General features: G+C 40.2%; 1 protein-coding gene across 3 annotated transcripts in view; it reads left to right on the forward strand.

Annotated features, from left to right (window-relative positions):
* Window positions 1-204: 204 nt before the first annotated feature.
* The window catches only part of PROM1 (prominin 1), a 47,859-nt gene continuing 27,939 nt past the window's right edge, over window positions 205-20,124 (forward strand). For 2 of the 3 annotated variants that reach the window (XM_054391496.1, XM_054391498.1), the window contains exons 1-3: window positions 205-424; window positions 13,718-13,776; window positions 17,752-17,957. In XM_054391496.1, coding sequence (XP_054247471.1) covers window positions 205-424; window positions 13,718-13,776; window positions 17,752-17,957 — 485 coding nt within the window. Of the gene's footprint in view, window positions 425-13,717; window positions 13,777-15,726; window positions 15,754-17,751; window positions 17,958-20,124 lie in introns of all 3 variants that reach the window. The other variant, XM_054391497.1, reaches the window with a different exon arrangement.

Here is a 20,124-nt window from a genome sequence, read left to right on the forward strand (position 1 = left end):
GTTTTCACCAGAGATGGTACGCTGCGTCATTTCCCTGAGAGGCTTCTGTACCACTCCAAAGCCAGAACACATTGAAGAATAAAACGTGTGAGGGCACACCAGCATTTTCCTGGCTAGAAAGCCAACCCTCAAGTGAATGTATTGAAGATCCTAGACTTAGTGGGAGCAATATCTCTACCTCCAGTTTTATGCATACTGCTAGCCATGGCTGTGGAACTCTGTTTGCTGTTGCTGCTGTTTTGTGGAAGTACTATTTCAGAGGTACAGCCCATATACAAACCACCTCCTGGGACTTTGGATTTTGGATTTGTACCGACCAAGATGTATGATACAGGTGCATACCATGAACCTGGGCCAATAGGAATTTTGTTTAAAATAGTACATGCATTCCTGTACTTAGTGCAGCCAAATTCTTTTCCTCAAGGTAAGCAGATAAACTGCTTTTTTTGCAATGAATTTTTGTTATTGATGTGTTCACGCTATTGTAGATACCAAGACCATAATTTGGAAGTAAATCATATGAAGGGCTTTGTTAGTAGCATGTGTTTTGTCCTGGAAATATGTGCAGTTCCATTAAAAAAATAGCACTTTTCTGCTAAAGTAGTTGGGGGAAGGTTGTTAATGCAAATTAAATGTTGCAATTTCACAGAACTTTGTTTATGTATCTCAAAGTTGTCACTGATGCATTTGAGGCTTTTTTATTCACTGAAACTTTTGCTTGCATATACTCAGAAGCATGAGATAAGACTAAAGCATAAACTGCTTTGTATTTAATATTAAATCCATAACAGACTGTTCCAAGGTTTGCATATTACGATACGCAGTCAGATGGTTATAATATTATAGGATTTAAAGTGGAAATGTAGCATCTTAAAATAATCTACATATTAGTGCATCTGTACTCAAGTTCTGTTACACAGCCACGTGTAACTTCTTGTTCCATTGTAAGCTGTCAGGAATTGAAGCTGCATTTCTTTTATTGAGATTCCCTCCCCCCATTCTTTTCCTGCTAAGTTGTCCCTTCTGAAAGAAAAGTGAAGATATCAGTGTATGCTTATTGAGGTTGCTTTGATGAAAGGGTGCTTTTAGGAACACTCTTTGTGGATATAGTAGTTGTATCAGTTCTTCAACATGCTTTCTGCTTGTCTTCTGAGCTTTGAACATCTTGCACCTTTCCTTTGTTCCTTGCAGATCTTTTTTTGCCAAATCAGTAATTTTTAGCAGTCTGGCTTTCATTATTTGCATTAGGTGAATTCCTTTTCCCATGCCCCAAAGTACCTCACTGCAAAATCCAGATTTGACGGATCATGTCGGTTTGACTCATACCATTTAATTGGTTAATCCCCTTAATCTCTTTTGCCATATGCTGTTCTATTTTCACATTCAGTGTATTAATGGTGTAGTTACATATTTGAAATGCCCCCCTCCCTTTTTTTTTTTTTTTTAAGATTTAAACTGCCAACTTGAAATAGAGTTAATTCCAATTCAGAGATGAAAATAAACATAATCACAACTGGGCATAGAAAGCAAGCCTTTCGATGTTTCTGACCCAAAACTCTGCCACTGAGTTGGTGCTTCAAGAGAGTTAGCTCCAGCTTGATGCCCCAATGTACTGCATATAGCTGTAATGCAGCAGAGAAGTGTGGTTCAAGTGCAGGACTTATCAAAGTTCTATATGATTGATGCCCTTAGTAGTTCTTTTTTTTTCCCCGGTATTTGTAAGTACTTGATGTTTGCTTTTCTAATCTGCTGTTAGTATTCTTAGCTGGGAGGAAGAAAAGTGACAAAATTGTCCAATTGTGTGTAGGTATTCCTGCCTTTGCAAGTTACCTTTGAGCTTTCAGTAGTGCTCTGATGGAGATGAATATGATACAGAGCAACACTCACAATCCTTCAGTCCCAAGTATGCCTTTTAGGAAGAAAGCTAGTGTGAGCTTTATATTGTTAGGGTAAAGCATAAGCTGAAGTACATCAGATGTTGGGAAATGTTCTTAAGGTCTTTGCATGCTGCAAAGCCTTAACGTTTATCTTGATGTTTTTACAGGTTACATAAAAGTTGAAAGGGATTGCTTCATTTAAAGAAAAAAAATAAGAAATATTTTGCAAGGAGTTTGAGTTAATTCTAAGTAAGTAATTATTTACTTGCTTCTAATTCAGCTCATGCCATCTGGTTTGTGGACATAATCAAAATTTAATAACTTGCCTATTAAATCTAATGGGATGGAATATAGTGCTTGTCTAAAGCACAGTAACAGAATCAGGGCAAGGAACTTCAGGTGTTTTTTAAATTGCTGTCTTGAAGACCAGCACCGTGCTCTTGGGATATGGAAAGAAACCAGTTCTAAAAAGTGACCTAGGAGATCTGATTGCAATGCTTCAGTGAGTGTAAATAGATTCTGCTTTCAACTTCACTAATGAAATATTTCTGTCCTCACTCGATGATGTACTAGTGTAAGTGGGAGTGTATTTGCTCTCAAGCATAAACTGCTATGCAGGGAAGCAGCTTCCACTTTGAGTTAATGATACACTGGGTTGGAAAAGACTGGTCTCTGCTTTGCTCCCTGAGACTCAATAGGTCACTTTATTCTTGTGCCTTGGTTTCTTCATTTCTAAAATGCAGGTGATGGTGCTGCTACTCTTTTGTTGAGGAGTGTATAGGGTAAAGATGATGATTCTTTGCTGTTGGTAGCAGCACTTAGATAATAGGAAAATCACAAGCTGTTTCTCTCACTCAGCTAAGCAGACATTAACAAAATATTGTCAGTTCTTCTCTTAGAATTTGTCATAAACTGAAACATTGGTTTAAGTAATTTCATGGTTATGACACAGTGTATATCACTGGTTGTGCTGGAGACCTTCAGGTGTGAACTTGGTGTAGACAGGGCATGGTCAGACTGATCCTCTGGCTGCTGTGAATATCTTACCATGGTTTTGTCTTTGTTCCCATGGAAACAAGTTGTTAGTTGCACTAAGACCATGTTGATCTGAGATTCCGCTTGCCAGCAGGATGTACACAACAAATCTTCTTCACAGCTTATGTCTTGTAAGGAAAATGTGAGGAGTTCACAAAGAAAATAAACTGGGAATAAAGTTCCCGCTCCTATTGTTAGGTGAAATGAGACAAAGTTACAGGCCTGCTTACCTCACTCTACTGTATCTGAAGGTACTGCAGGACAGCTGTGCTGTTTAAGTGACAACTGCTTCATTCCAGCTCCCGCATTTTTATTCTGGCTGACCTTGTTTCCACTCAATGCAGGTACTTCCTAGGAAAAACATAGAGTCAAATATGCTATTTACCTGTGGGAACAAGAACAAGCTGGTTTTTAAACCTGGACTATACCACTCCGTTCTTTTGTTTGTGGAGTCTTGCTTGTTGAACAGTTTAAGAGTAAGACTGAGGATCAGAAATTGACTATTTTAAGTCAAAGTCCTGTCTCTGACCCCTTTTGGTGTCACCATGCCAACCTTCAAAGCAACTACAAATTAGGGAGTTTAGCAAGTTACTCTTGTGTTCCCTGACTCTGCAATTATTATCTCATGTGAGTGTAGTCAGCAATTAAAACATTTTAACATTAACAAAATAAACAGTGTATCTATAGCTGGAATAGAAAATGCATATGTAAGTAGGTTTTCTTGGCTCCTAGAATATTGATTTTTTTTTTTTAAATTAATTTTTAAAAAATACATTAGCTGTGTTGGATGTGGGAGTCTAAAGAAAACGATCAAAACTCACATAACCCTCCCTTAGTTACAAACTCAGCAAGTCACATTTTTAAAACTATAACTTCTTTGCCTGTTGGAATTACTTAGTTCTTGGTTGCCCGTTTCTGTTTGCTTCCTATTAGGTAAGTAATCTTTCACAGTTTCTCTAAAAAATACAAAACAAAAACCAAAAAAGAGGCATCTGTCTGGATGTTGCGGCATTGGAGCTAAACTCAGTTTTGTGTAGCTGGTAGTGCCCTTTTGTTTTTAAACTGTAGACCTTCCCTGGAACATTGGGCACGTGTGCATCAGAATGTGTTCAAAGGGCTGTGCTCTGGCTCTGACGTACATGCAGATGCTGCAGTACAGCAATGTAAGATACTGCTCAAGGTCTTGAAGCAGTTATGACCTTTTGTGAAAACCGAAGTTACAATATCCTTTTCCCAATTCTGTGAATTCTCATTTTGGGTGTGAAACTGCCCTGATGTGTGATAGGCTGTTGTTTTGAGCTGGTGTTTGACAGCTAACCCCTGAGCATGCAGGCTGGTTTTTTTTCTTAAAGCTTGCATCCTGGAGCTGGGTTGGGAGCCCAGATGTAACTGCTGGTGCAGGAACTGAGAAGGGAAGAGCAAGATGTGGACTTCAGTAAGTTAGCTGTTGGATTGGCTAAACTCTTGTGAAATGACAGTTTGGGTAAGAGGTGGAGTCAGTGCCTTCACCACATCCCTGTAACTGCTTTCTTTCCAGCACTGTGGCTAGAGCTGTGGTGTGAATTTAGTGTAGTAGCTGAAGTGTTTATATGCAAAATGCAGATTTCAGAGACAAAGGTTGTGGTGGTGTCATTTAGGCAGAACTGGGACTTGCAGTGCACCTTGTAGTAATATGCCGTATAAGTGCAAAGGGATTTCTTGTGTCTTACTGTTGGAAATACTGGGAAAGATAGAGCAGCAGAAAGAGAAAAGATAGATTATCCTCTTCTCTGCCCACTCATTTACATAAGGAAGTAGTGTTTCAAGAAATCATTGCTCATTCCATGCTGGAAAGTTAAGAGATGATGCTCTTGATGACATACTCATGTAAAAAAGGAACAGTCTGAGAATATTTCTGAAGCAGATTTAAACCCTTATTTAGGCTTCAGAAGAGTAATTCCTTTTCCTGTGAACTATTCCAAAGGGTAGACTAACAGATTGCTGGTGGATTTTTTGTGGACAGGGAGGAGGCAGAAGCTCTAGGGAGAGGAGACTTAAACAGATTTATCTACTAGAGGCTACTGCAGAAAACTGCGGTTGTGGACAATAACGTTGTCCTGATGTCTTCCTGCCTACTTCTCTTGGATTACATAAACAAGGAGTGTCTTCTGCAAGCGGTTATGTGGGAAATATGCAAGTCAGTAGCTGATCATCTGAAACTATACACACATCTGGAACCCTTTCTCTACAGTGTCTGTAATGCTTGCCCTTATCTGGCTGACTACTACCTGCCAGCTGCACCTAGGAGACAAAAACATGCCTTGACAGCAATTGGAACATAACAATCCAGCTTCACAAGTGTAGGGACAGAAGGGAGAAGCTAATGCAAATTGACCTCAAGTAGAGTTTGAGGGAGTTGGGTTACCCGTTTGTGGGGAAGGTGTTCAGAAGTGACTACCACAGATAGCTGTGGTCATAGGCTGGAGGGCAGTTCAAACAGTAGTACCTCTTGGAGGCTAGACTAGAATAAGTACAATAGGCTTGCAGTTGTCTGGTATTGAGACTTGGCTCATATTTCTCAAACCTAAACTGCTTTCCACCACTTCCAAATTAGACACCTGTGCCATTCCTCTGTGCTGGGAATGTTTCCCGACAAGCGGGTTGGACATTTTCTGAGCAAGGCACTAAGCTGTCTCAGGAAATCTGAGGCCAATGCCTGAAAGTGTCCTGACCTTATTCAGTTTGTCTGCAGATATTAATGGGAGGCACAAGGTGTAACCAAAGAGCTGATCAGCAGCATTCCCTGCCTTGGCACAAATGGGCTGAGTTCTGGGTGCAGCCATATCCAGGGTTGCCAGCTATGGGGAAGGGAAGGGTGGGAGGTGCAGGACGGTACTGTGAGAGAGAGTGGCCTTGTTTATCTAGGTAAAGAAGCTTCAATGATAAACTTTGTATATTCTTAAAGAAAAAAGCAGAGGTGCTTTGTCCTAGAAATGGATGTATGTAGGAAATTAATGGTGCTGTGTGGTGTGTTAGGAGTGGTAGCCTTAAATATCTTGAAGGTAGTATGGTGTCTGCACAAGCAATTACAGTAAAACACTGAATTAGCAAAGAGATAAGCACTTGGGCATCAGCTTGGTCAAAGCTTAAGTTTTACCTTTCAAATGCCAGTGCATAATCAGTCAGAACACACTATGTGAAGAGGGCATTTCTTTGTCTCCCCCCCTCTGTTAACAGAAAATCTAAACCATTAAAAATATGATAGCTTGTTTGAGACTTTCATAGCATGCCTACAGCATCTCATACGATATGAGGAATGGAATAGGTTTTGAGTCAGCCACATTCTCTAGTAATATGCATTGTGTGAGAACCTCATTGAAAATCACCTGTACCTACAGACATCTTAGGAACTTTCAGGGTACTCACCTGAGGGTCCGTGATTTTCCTAGCATAGCAGTGGCAACTACTCTGCTGTCCTTCCTCCCCCTCCATTTAATTTTCAGGAGCTTATCTATCCACATGGTGTTGAACCCATTTCTTTTCTGACTCCTAGTCGATGGACCTGTTTGGGAGAAGAAGGGATATCACTGAACTTACCTGCATTAGTGTTTTGATAAGCCTCTAAGGGACCTCTCAATTCCCTCATCTTGTCTATTAAGAAGCATTTTGAGTTCTAACAACGTGAGATACTGCATAGATACTGCTTGTTGTTGGAAAAGCAGTTGTTAGACTTGCTGTCTTTTTTAAGTTATTATTACAGATCATTGTAATTAGGTGACATTAGCCCTCTCTTTGTTGTTTGTCTGACAATTTGCTTGTGTTGTCTTTTAAAGAGCAATAACCTCCTAGGTCTTGTTCAATGATGTCTTTTTTCTTGCATGTTGTCATTCAAAGTAGTAAGAATTTGATAGATCTTTGCAACAAATCTTTGTTCCATAATCCTCATAGTCAATGTTTAATTACATTGATAAATCTGATCTTTTTTTTTCCTTTCCTTTTTTTTTTTTCTTCCCTTCCTCTGGTAAAACAGAGAGATAATTCTGAGGAATCTCAGTGAAGCTGCCAGAATGCCGGTCACTGAGATAAATAAAAGCTGGTACCAGCAGGGCTCCCGTATCTCATCCCCAATTATCTGAGTTCATGTTGATAATTCCAGTTATGCAATGAAATAAAATATTTTTCCTCAGTTTACAGCAACTTCTGAGGAAAGGAGTAGAAAAACCATCAGTTCTCATACCTTCTAAATATTTACCACTTTGATCAGTTACAAGTTCAGCTGTCAAGTTGTTTTGGCTCTGCAGCATACTGAAACAGACAAGCATATACGGTGCACCAAGTTAAATCTTTGCACATAATCTCTTGTAAATCCTCACCAGATGGTGGCCTAGAGAGAACTTTAGGTAGCTGCTGCAAAGTAAGTGGTAAAAAATAGCTGCTGTGGCACAATGTGCTGCAGAGGTTTTGTTGCCTTCAGAAAATGGGAGGATGCAGTTTCTGTGTGGAATATGTCTTCAAAGCCTTCTACTTGACTGTGTGATATATGCAAATTTATTGCAGCCTCCTAAGCAAAGATTTTTCTAAAGGCTTCTCCCCTTTTGTTCTTCTTCCAAAACTTCAGCAAGAACAGAACATTCTTTGTGGTAAAGAACAACTAGAAAGTCCCTGCAAAAGTTATTTTCAGAAGAGAAGTCTTTCATTCTAGGTGTCCTGTAACAGTCAGTAGTGTGGCAATTTCTCTCTCTTTTTTTTTTTTTTTTTTTCTCTTTAAACCTTTTCCTGACCAGGCTCTTTAATGTTTTCTGTGCATGTTGGTGGAAAGCAGAATGTGCCTAAACAGAAAATGTAGCTGCCTAAAAGAGTAAAACCAAGTTTGGGGCAGCTCTAAGGTGTGAGAATTTTATGTGCAAGGCTTAAAAATTACACATTTGGTCTTCCTGACTAATAACCTTGAGGAAGTTAAATTTGTAAAACTGTTGATTATTTCATCCATATTTTTTTGGAAATTGGAGAACTGTTTGTATGCACAAATGAAGTTTATTGATTGTTACTATTATCTGATCCACTGCTGTGTGATTTCTTCAGTAGATCAATGGTAATTTCTGTCAGGAAGGGTGTAAAGGGAGTTGTGTTAATATTTCATGTAGCCTGCTTGTTCAGCAGCTGTTACTGATCTAAAAGTCCTTATCTTCAGCGGTTGCACTGTGCCTAGTCCTACCTGTGCTCTGATTAAAGCTCACTCTGCTTAGACCATTCCTGCATTTCAGTCTTGCTCACATCTGTTCATCTCTTCACTGCCTGCTGCATATTGCATCTCTACTCCATCTTGTGTCACCCCTCACTGCATCCACTATAAACTAAGACTCATTTCTAGGTGGTCTGGTTAGCAGCCCTACCAACTGTGAATGAAGCAGTACTTTGCAAGTCTACTGAGACGTAAAGAATGTATTTATGATGCTTTCACTTGTGTCATACTGTGTGTTACTGGATTTTGTGATTGAGCCAGAGTACAGTAGGGTAAGTGTATTCCTTTTGCTTTTGAGCAGTATATCATAACGCAGAGTCAGAGAAGGGGAATAGAGTGATGGTGTTGATGAGAGGAAACAGCCTGCTGAAGGCAGAAGAGGATAAAAAGGTTACTGTAGGTGCGAAGTTAAAACACTTAAGCAGTGTAGTATGTATTTGTCATGTTTTACCTCCATTCAAGCAAGTTCTTTCAACCACTGTAGAATAATAGGTTCTAGGTGGTGAGGTACAACAGCTAGGTGTCTTTCTTACTTTTTTTCTTGTCCAAGTGCATGGCTGATGGTTTATAGTTTTTGTGCATTGTTTCTTTATTACATATGAATAAACAGGGGATCGAACAGAAGATTTCCTGTCACCATCTCTGTAGTGTAAATAAGTGGTCTTGTGTTTAGGCCTCAGAAAGAGGGAAGTTGGGTGCCACTCAGGACCTGTGCTCAAGGGGAAGAAGGACAGAGTGACCTTTTGTGAGGAGCAGGAGGGTGGAAGTTGAACCAGCCTTGATGTTCTCAGTAACTCATGGGGGGAAAACTGGGAATTCTATAGAGATAAATTCTCCCCACAAGAAGCTTTCTGTGCAGGCAGGGTGTTTTCTTTGTTCGGGGACTATGGCTATGGACCAAGTCTGTCTTGAGGGAAATGGGAACAGGGGAGGTAACCTTTTGAATCTGGAGTTGGAAAGGAAGTCTCTAGACTACGTAAGGGAATGCTTAGATTAGACGACGACTGATCTGTGGACTAAAGTGGTCTCTTACTTGAAGGACCTCTTCACCTCTGAGACTTCCCCACTTGGTTTGCAGAGTGAGTTTGCTCTGCAGAAAGAGGGCAGACAGCATCGAGTGAGCCAGGAGCCTCTCAGCACTGACATGCATGGTGGCTTCTTTGGCCATCCATGTTACTGAGCCATGGCCTCACTCTGCACAGAACTGGAGCCAAGTGATTGCTGTGTGGTTAGGGACAGTCGGAGTCAGCAGAACTCTTAGGTACTTCAGTGGCAGTAAAGGAGCTACTTGCTGAAGGAGGCCTCTGGAATGGGAGCTAAATCTGACCAGAGTAAACACTAACGGCTGGAGGCTCTCTGGCTTGGGGGAAGTAACCAAAGCCCTGCTCAAGTCCAAGCAGGTAGTTTAAAATATCAATAAACTAAACTTGCTATGTGATACTGGAAAGAGTTTTGTCTCTAAGTCTGCAAGGCTTTGCTGGTTTTCTTGGACTTTTGCAAGAGTTATTCATTAGTCTGAGTCAGAGAGAGGGAAAAAATGAAAGTTGAAGTAATTTTAATTCATTAATTTCAGACTAATTGTTGTTACTTATTTATGACTGTAAATGTGATCAAACTGACCCATATTCAGAGAGATGCTGAACTGCTCAGTGTGTGTAGTCTATTGACTCTTAGAGAAGAAGGGGAACGGAATAAAATGCTATCTCATTCTAGTGCATATCATGGTATTAAAGCAGTTATTAATTTATCATGTATATTATCTATGTAAGTCTCTCCTGTTATTCTGGAAAAACCCTCTATTCAGTGTGACATGAATGCTTCAGTCATGGTTCTTACTGGTTTGCTTGAAGTCTTTTTTTTTTTTTTTTTTTTTTTTTTTAATAGAAGCCTAATATGTTAACATTATACATAAAAAGATAAATTAATTTCTGGCATAATTTGATTAATGCTGGAGTTGCACTATAAATTAATGGGCTCAACGGAATTGAGTGTAGAGGCATAGCATTCCCAAAGGTTTTACTCTGACTGTTTTCCTGTCATCTAGATTTGAAAAGCTTTCTTGGCAGAGGAATTTGTAACCAATTTGTGTTGCTACTTAATAGCCAGACAGCTTATTTTTAAGCCTCTATTATTTTTGGTATCCCTTTCTGTAGAGCAGCTCTAAGAAACAAGCCTAGTTCTATCCTCGTATTCTCATCTGGCTAATGAGATATTGAGTATATGTACACAGTACTTGTGCAGTGCAGGAGTTGGTGATTGTTTTCTTGACCAGGGCTTCTCAGAGGTACTTAATATTTCAACGCCAATTGCGTTGGTAAATTAAGAGTTAGATTTACTAGGGCAGATGGCATTTCATATATGTGATGAGAGCAGGAAGGAGACAGAGCAAAACAGTAATGTGATTAGCTCTGTAAATGAACCTGACAAGGTAAATCTCTTTAACCCCAATGATAAAATGTGTTCTGCACTAAAGACTTGGATTACTGGTCCTGTGAAACCATGTGTGCAGCTGGTCAAACCAAGATTTCAGAAATAATCCCATTAATTTAAAAATAGAGGACAACACTTTTTATCACACCCTTTTAGCACTTTACTATTTGAAACAGAAATCAGCCTCTACCAAAAATGCAGAAGTGAGTGGAGTTACCTTAGTTCAGCTTTATATAAAAACTTCCTTGAATGCTAGGGATGATGTGTTCTGGCTGGGTAGGGAACAGGTGCTTCATAAAAGCAGAAGAATCACAGGCTGAGTTAAGTGTGAGCTGAGGTGTGTCCTCACAGAGCAGTGCAGCCATACCTGGTTTGCCCAGTACCTGGCATGGGATGTTCCCCTGCTTATCTCTTAAATGCTGCAATAATCATTGTGATTGCTGGCCCATGTCTGTAAAACCCAAAAGAATGGCTTAGGTTGGAAGAGACCTTTAAAGATAATGTATCTAGTTCAACACTCCCTACAATGAGCAGGGAGATTCTTGATGCTGCAAAACCACTGAGGCATGTTTCTGCTTAAGGATGCATACATGAGTAACTGCATGGAAAAATCTCATGTGCAGTTGTAGTCAAAACTTTTTTTTTATGGGGACTATATATGACTTCCACATTTCATTTGAAATTAGTTAGCTGGGAATGTGTCTAATCCAGCTGATACCGAAGGCTATTGAAATTGGTGGCAAAGACTGGTCAGTCACTGTGCTGCCTGGTGGGAAGAACTGCCTCAAGTGTCATGTTACTTCTGAAAATCACGACAGAGTAATGCCCACAGTAAGTCTTTATTCAGCAGGGAAATCTCACATTCTGGAAAATTAAGGGGGAAATGGGCTGTGTAACAGTGGCCATTGTGCTATGTATGAAACCCGTATTGTTCTCACTAATTAACTTAATCCATGTGGGAACTTTTTTCTACGTATTTTCAGGCTTTCTTGTTTATAATAAATCTAAAGATGTTTTAGTTTCTGATGAACAGGATTTAGACCCTCTAAATTTCAAAAACACATTGAAAAATAGTGTTGTCTGCATGAGTTTGTCATAGTGTATTCAGGTTGGTTTATGTAATTTTTTTCTTTTTGACTGGCAGGCTATAAATTATGGAAACAGTATAAGTGGAAACTGAGTCAGGAACACTCTTGAGCAATTTAAGCATATAACAAGCAATCAGCAGTCTGGGGGTTGTATCTCAGTTGGTTTTTAAATTATTGGATGTTCTCCTTTGAGTAGCTCAACACCTGGGGTGACTGCAATGAGCTGGGGGCTTGCACTGGATGATCTCAGGGGGTTCTTTCCAGCCTCAACCATCCTCTGTTTCTCTTGATCAGTTCTTCGTATGCATACACATATGTATATAGATGCCCATAAATATACATCCGTGTAAAACTTGATCCAATTATTTTGTTCTTCCCAGGTGCTTATTTTACAAATGTCTCGGGTTTATTACCATAGCATTCAGCCTTCTAACACGTGTGGCCTTTCCAAAAGGAGGCTGTCTCACTTTAGAGCCCTTCATCAGCTACTGCTAGCAATCTTTCTGCATTTTAGAATATACTTCCCATCTGGATGATTTGCAGCCTGCCAGTTCTGTGACATGTTGACAGATTTTTATTTAATTTTTTAAATTCCACAGTCCTGCTGGCTGCAGCTTGCTTGCAGGGTGTACCTTCCTTGAAACAGCAGCTGTTGTCTCACTGTGGTCTATTTTCTTTCCTTGGACAGAGTTTTCTGCAAGCAATTCTTCCACATCTTTTCAGCTTGCAGACTGGTTGTATCCACATTCTCTGTGCAGAGTGTTGGGCAGGGGGGACTATGGAGCCACATACAGGATGAGGGAGGCACAAGTTTGCCATGTCTGTGAACTCACTGAAAGTATTTCATAAGAACTGTAAGTTTCTGAGAGGGCTTGGAGATGATCATTCGTTCTGAACCTCCAGGGCCTCTGTGGAATCCAAGATTGGTGACTTGAGTTGCATATGGAGGGGCTGGCAGTGGGGCAATAGTACCATGAAGTCCAGCTCTGTATGAACATGAGGGGCAGAGTGTTTCTCCTTGAGGTGTAGTGTGCCACTTTAGATTGTATCTTCTTATCGTCAGAGAAGACCAGAAGTTCAGTCAGTCATGTCTCCCAAACATCCAAAAGGTGCTGCTTGCAGGAAGGCCAGCATGGAGTACTCCCAGGGCCACTGATGCCCCTCTGAAGCAGAGTCTGAGAGCTGGGGGTTCCTGTCTTCAAGTGCGGTGTCACAGAAGTGACCAGAAGCCACAATTCCCAGCACAATTCCCACAGAGCTGGCAAAACTTTGTCTTGGTAGTGTCCTAAAAAAGTGATCCATTTGTTGCAGTTGCTGGGGTTTACTGAAAGAAGCTGGTGGTGTGAAATGATACTTACAATGTTAAGTGGCACTATTTGTGTTTTCTTTCTATTTTGCTTTTTTTTAGTAGTTGCTGTATTTTGTCAATATTGTGAATAAATCAGAAGTGAGTGTTAGGTGGAGCTGCACACAATAATTTGGTACACGTTAGGCTTTCTGCTTTGTTTCAGCAGTGTTGCATGCTCCATTCAAAGGCTATTGATCTGAAGACTGAAAAAGAAAAAAAACCCATGATCTGAATAATGTTGGCAAGATGAAAGGGCCTTCCCCCTTCTACCTACCATTCAGTCAAAAAGTTGTCATTGACATGTTTGGGTTTTACATTCGATATCTAACCGTATGTGTGACTGCATGCATGTACCTGTCATAAACACCAGGCAAAACTGACACTCAGAGCTTTGCCCAAGGAACTGAGAACTGTGTGATTAACTTTTAATAATGATGCTGTGGTGCAGAGGATGACCTTGGAAAAACCTTCACTGTATTCCAGGGGGAATTGGTTAATTGATAGATAACCTGGTTTTCTTCTTGTGAGCCTGTAAAATACACAGTTGATTAAAAGTGCTGTTACTAGACAGGTTTATGGAAATGTTTTCCCTCGTCCTGTTGATGTCTGTTCTTAATTTAATCTTGCCTACCTAACAGCAGAATTCATACCATCCTCCTTACCCTGTTTGTATTATTTATGTTGTTTAAAACTCTGCAATATTCTTGCTTATTTTCAGATCTCATCAGAAAACTAGCACAGCAGAAGTTTGGAAATACACAGGGTGATTATCAAAAGGTAAATTGTCTATCTGCACTAAATAATGAAAACAAGGCCTCTGACACTCAGTTTTGTTTCTGAAACAGGAAATAGTTGGATTTTTTTTTTTCCTAAGCTGTAACAATAAGATACCAGAATGAAATTTGTAAATTATGTGTGTGATGGTTTCATACCAAATTTGGGACCAAAACCTTTCAAAAGAGCTTACAAAGCAAACTTTATAAGAAGTTACACGTAGTTAAGTCTCACTTATAAATTCCATCTGTAATGTGATTGTGACGGCTGTTGCACAGAGATTGAAAGCTCATCATACTGAAAAATCCTGCTTTTATTTAAAAGTGCATAGAAAGCTCTCATGGTAGCTTCAGCTATTGTCCTCAAAAAGCTGAATTGATATGCTGGTTCAGGTGTATGCAGGATGGTCTGGGAAACACACAGGTCTTCAGACAAGACTGGAAGAGTTTGTTTAGCTTTGCAGAATAATTGGTAGAGTGAGTGATTATTCCCTATGAATGTATGGAGAAGAAGAAAAGGCCTGCTGCTTGGGTGAAAGATGGTGATGTCACAGAAGGAAGGGGCAGGAATGGACCATATGTGCATCCATGTAAGAAGACTCACTAGTTCCCCAAGCGCTGGCGACAGCCTTCGGTAGCAAGAGCAGGAAATCTGGTCCTAATGCTTAGCCTGTTGGATTTCTGCTGTTGTTCCTCTGGTTTTGTTTTCAGACTTATTTGGAGAATGTGTGGAGGCCCATCCCACTTCAGTGCTGTGTGTCGCTGTGTTCCTAGTTGGATTCTCTAGCATCAACATCTCCCCATTCTGTCAGGGACAGCAATCTGCCAGGACAGCCCAGCAGCTGAGTGAAGCTGCCATGCTTGCTCAGGGGGAGCCAACTCGCTGCTGCTGCTGCCCTTGCTTTACTTCTCCAGGAAAATGTGCTTGCTGAAAGCATTCAGTCTTTTTTGGGACCAGATTTTTAAGGGAGGGTAAGCATTTCTTTTCCTCCCATTAAAAGTGTAGTTCCAAATATGATTTTGAGCATTTACAGCATATTCTACAGTAGCAGCTTTAGAAAGATGTATGCTGCTGGAAAAAATTCCTGTATCTTGAGAACATTTTTGATTCTCATGTATCAGACTTTGAGAGTTCTTGCCATCTGGAGTGTGTCCACTTCCCTTTTTTCTTCTCTTGTGAGAAAGTGGAAAGTGTGAACTTACCATACAGAGATGAAGGGGGAAAATACAAGAAATTCTGTTTCTATTGTGAAAACAAAGGGGAATTTGGACTTGTCTGGAATTCTTGAATATTTAGTTTGGTTTGTTATGTTTGTGGTTGTTGTTGGGTTTTTGTTTGTTTGTTTTTCCCTGAAAGTATAGATAATAAATCAGGTAAGAACCTGCTAAATAGACTTCTTTAGTCTTTTTTTTTTGAATGCTTTTTCTTTTTAACTTTTGAGTAATTTCAAAGTGAGGCTGAATTTCATGTGTAGCACGTTACAGTCTGCAAACTGCTACTGAAATTACTGCTTTTATGCCAAAATAAAATAAGCACTGAAAAGAAAAAGTTTGTCAGGAATTTGATAGGTCAGTTATGACAGGTGGAATCTGTGAAGAAATTGCTTAACCACAAAGTAATGCAATCTCTGACCTATTCTGTGTTGGGTATTATGTGAAACAGATGCTCAGTGCAGAAATACCTGGTCATTTGTTGCTTTGGGATAGAAATGTTCCGATAAATCCTAGATTCCTTTCACTTAGCAAGGAAACCATCAATTATTTGTGATGTCTCATATTGTAAATAATTTTCCATGATTGTTTAATGGCATTATTTTACTGTAGTGGCTTTTGGTTATTGTTTTTTGTTTGTTAATTGTTTTGGTCATAATTAATTGTTCATTTTTCACATGATTTATTTTGTGCATGCTGCCTGTGCATTATACACATTCTTCATTTGTTTTGACTTCTACAGCCAGAAAATGTTGTCCTGACTCTTCAGGTAATGTCTTAAAGCAGATGTACAGCTTTGAAAAGAAACTGTTTACACTACTGTTTAAATATCTGTAACTATTTTTAACATTGTTTAAAATGTGGTTTCCATCTAACCTATTTTAAAACGTTTGTCAGAGTTCCGAATTAGCCACCTAACCAGAAAGCAGTAATTTTTTTTTTTTTTGTGAAAAACAGCCAAATTCTTCCAACATCTAGTTTGTATTCTTCAGAAGGGATAACAACTTCTAACTAATAACAGTGAAAGAAATAGGTTTCATCCTAGAATTGGTAATTAGGTCAGAAATCTGTAACTGTGCTAATGGTAGTGGTTGCTGTATTGGGGTCAGCTGCCAATTAGGGACTGTGAGGAAGGGCATCAGCAAAGCTGGAACTGGAGCATGACTGAGCCCTTTAAAGAAACTTATTTTGCAGGACAATACCCAGCCTCGGTTCTGTTCTTTTACTGCCAAGTTGCACTTGTCCTGGCAGAGTAGTAAATGGAAGAGGACTCAAAGTACTGTTGTTGAGGATTAGTTCTCCTAAAATTGGGAAAGAAGAGGTTTATCAGGGAAGAAAGGTCACTGGAGCATGCCCACGTGTGGTGGATTGAAATTACCCCCCAACTAATTTGGAACAAAACTACCCCCAAAATAAATTGCTCCATTTGGGACAGAAGCAAATGAAGCTCTATTTACAAGCAAACTAAAATCTACAAATATGAAATGCAGTGAATATGTAGAAAATCTACGGTATATGTGCAATATATAGATATTTACAATTTTAAACAACACAAACTCCTCAGACCCTGCTGGATGGCTCCAGGGAACCCCTTTACCTCCTCCCCCACTCCTTCCCGTTACCTCACACAGTAGTCAAAACAGAGATCCCCTGGCAAGGCCACAGGAGAGAGAGAGAGAGAAGTTGCAAGCAGAAGTGACAGAAGAAAAAAAGAGAAAAAAACCTGTTTGTGCCTCTTCTCTATATCCCCATTAGCAATCCAATGAATTATACAGACCTTATTATTTTTCTTTCACATCCAATGGTAATTTATTTTAATGTCTTTGCAGTTAGGATCTAAGCTAAAGTTCCCCCTTCAAACTGTAGCACCACGCCATGCTGTCCGTCTCTGTGTGCAGACACCTGCCTGGTTCATTTCTGGAGGTGGTGTCTTGTGGTCATAGCAGCAGGAAACAGCATGGCCAGCTCGCAGCTTGTTCCCTGGTAGCTGCATCGTCTTGTGTGAGGCTGTGCCAGGGCTGCCTGGCCCAGCTTCTCAGTTCTGGGGCACTTGCACTGCAGCCAGTGTAAAAGCTAGTCAGGGTACTGCATTGCATCATTCCCTTGTACTCCTTCAGGCTTCTCAAAGTGTCCTTTCAGTTGCTGCTGCTTTGCTGTTTGGCAGCAGAATAAATGCCTTTACCTGAGAGAGCTTAAAATCTGCTCCTTCCTGTTCTCCAGTCCCTAAGCATTTTTCACTTCAGCAGCTGGGAGAAACCTGCCATTACAATTGATCATCCAGTGAAGAACTTCCCTTTGCAGTGCAGACAATCTTTACACTCCTAAGAAAGAGGACAAGCTAAGCCTTGCTCTCCCCTCCCAGACAAAGTGTTGAGCTAGGCAGCTGACATTTGTTGGGCGTTTTTGGAAACAGATGTACCAAACAGTAAAGCTGTGTTCCAGAAAATCAGATGTGTTTAATTTTTAACCTATTTCAATTGCGCTGATTCTCATTTGCTTCTTGTGAGCTTATTTCTGTCTTTGCACCCACTCCTGTAGCTCACCTGGCTGATGTTTTAGCTAAATAACTCTTAGCTCTCAGTATCTGCAATGCTGTCTTTGTGTTAGAAAAGTTGTCAGTTAGTGCCAAAATACACCAAATCATAACCGTAGTAACTTGGTAAGTAGATGGTCTACTCTGCAGCTTGACTCTGAATGCTTTGCTGTGTATTGATTGCAGTTACTGTGTGATCCCTGCCATGTCACCACTGTTCTGTCTGAATTGCAGGTCATCTACTATGAAATCGGGTTTATAGTCTCTGCAGCCTTGGGAGTGCTGTTTATTTTGTTAATGCCTCTCGTGGGACTTTGCTTCTCTATGTGTCGTTGCTGTGACAACTGTGGTGGGGAAATGCATCAAAGACAGAAGAAAAATGCTGACTGTCAGAGGAGCTGTTTTGCAACATTTCTCTTTGTTGCTTCTTTAATAATAAGGCAAGTGTAATAAAGAGAACAATGTGAAGCTTGGTGTAGCACTCATTTTGCAGTGTCGTATGACAGATTGTTACTGCATTAGCCTACAGGTGCAGAAATTATTTTAATGGCCTAAGTAATATTATTGCTTATTAAAGAAAATGTGCCTGCATTATAAAAATGCTGCTACCATTGCTATCCACAGGTCATGATGTGCTCACTTGAGAGGAATGTAGGTGTGAAACAAAAAAATCCCCAGCCTGAAGTTGGCATATGACGTTTCTGCCAGTCTCAAAATGGCAATTGCAGAATGTTTCATGTTAAATTTGAGGTACTGTGTCCTAGGGTCAGTTACCATCCCATAGAGAAGCTGAAATGCAGCATACTGCTTCGTTCTTCATAGTGTAGTAGTGGTGGGAAAAGTAACTGTGTGATGCCCTCCAGTATATTCTGTCCTCTAGAGTTTATTACTTTAAAATAATGGATTTTCTTTTGGGCACCGAGTTGGCTAAAGCATGCACATACTCTGTGTATTACAGTCCCAGAGCCTGGAGACATTTTTGTGATGATGGTGTTAGGAGATAAGTCTGTGCTGACTTTCCCCTCCTTTCAAAATACATTGTTTGCTTTCAGGGTTTCTATTTTCCTTCAACTCTGTTGTATTTAAAAAAAAATCCAGCCATGTTTGGTTATAAATACAGTCATTTATCACTAGAGTTGTGGTTTGTTTGTTTTTTTTTTTCTTCTGTTTTTCATGACAAATTGAGACCTTGCCTATGTTTAAATATAGAACACACTGGTACCAGGTATAGGAACATGCTCTTTTCTCTTGGGCATTACTAACAAACACAACACTTAAGTATTCTGAAGACCAGAAAGCCAAATTGTATTGCGGTGATAGTTACCTTTCAGCACGCTGAATCTGAAGGTAGCTCACAGAGCTTGCCAGCTGTCTTTACACTTTTGCAGGATGCTGAGGACACGTTGCTTGTCAGCAGAGAAATTAAGGCATTGTCTGTCCCCCTTGTTGGTCTCTCTAACTTAGGTGTTTCTGCCAGCTATTCTTGTGGTATTCAGCATACTCTGCCTCTTTAAGTCATCCTCTTTTTTTTTTTTCTTTTTTTTTTTTCCTTTTGTATGAGACATCAGGAATATCAGATGCTTGCCCTAAGAGAGGGGTTGGCCTGATCTCTGCCTGCAGGTTTCCAGAGGTGGAGGTAATCTTGTATGAGACCCTGGCTAAGTCTCTAATGCTGTGAGTGCTGTGCATAGCAAGATAGGGGCTTTACAAGGCTTATTACTGGCCCAAGCCTGGCTGAGTGCTTAGGGCTCCAGTGTATCTCCACACAAAGCAGGATTCTGCTGCCCTTCCTGGATCTTCTTTCACGAGGGAAGAGAAGATGCTGTGCCTGGATGTGTTTAAGCCCATGTTAGCTTGCTTACTGCTGTGCTGAAACATGAAAGGACAGTCTTGTTGGTAGCCATTGCAGCCACAAGAGAACTGGAGAAAGCCTGAGATTTACTTAAACTTGTTTCTCCATTTCTCAGACTGAACCTCCTTGTTGATTTATTCTCTGCTTTCCCCCTAGTTACCATGCACTTTCGGCCTGTAGTTGTTCTTCCCAAATCACACTTCTCAAGGACTGTGCCCCAGCTCAAAACATGTGACAATAATAAGAGGAGTTTAGTTCTATGCAAGTAAAATCCTTACGGCTACTTGCAGATGCAGCCAGAAGAGGAGAAACTTGAATGCTCTCTGCTAATACAGGGTTAGATCAAGATGTGCTATGTAATTACTAAAATGAGTCCTCTTGTTGTTGGGTATAGTTTAAAGTTCATGCCAAGTTAGAGGCCTCCTTTGAGAGTATGTCTCCCAAACCCCTGCCAGGTGACTGGAATGTCACAGACTCCTTCAGCTGCTGTGCTGCAGGTGCATTTAGCAAGGCAGGCAGGCAGCCATCAGAGTAAACTGAGCCCACACACTTGTTTATCTTAAGTAAATAAGTCTTAAGTATGTAATCTTCCAGTATATGCACTTTCTGTTTGAGATACATCTTTTGGTAGACGGAATCAAAAATGCATGCAGTGTGTTTTGGTGATTCACAGCTTTATACATGACTGTTGTCCCACTAAGCAGGATTCTATTGCTAAAGAGCACATGCTGTAGCAATAATCCATCAATAGACAG

This window comes from Indicator indicator, chromosome 23 (genome assembly GCF_027791375.1).
Source record: "Indicator indicator isolate 239-I01 chromosome 23, UM_Iind_1.1, whole genome shotgun sequence".
NCBI classification, from domain to species: domain Eukaryota; kingdom Metazoa; phylum Chordata; class Aves; order Piciformes; family Indicatoridae; genus Indicator; species Indicator indicator.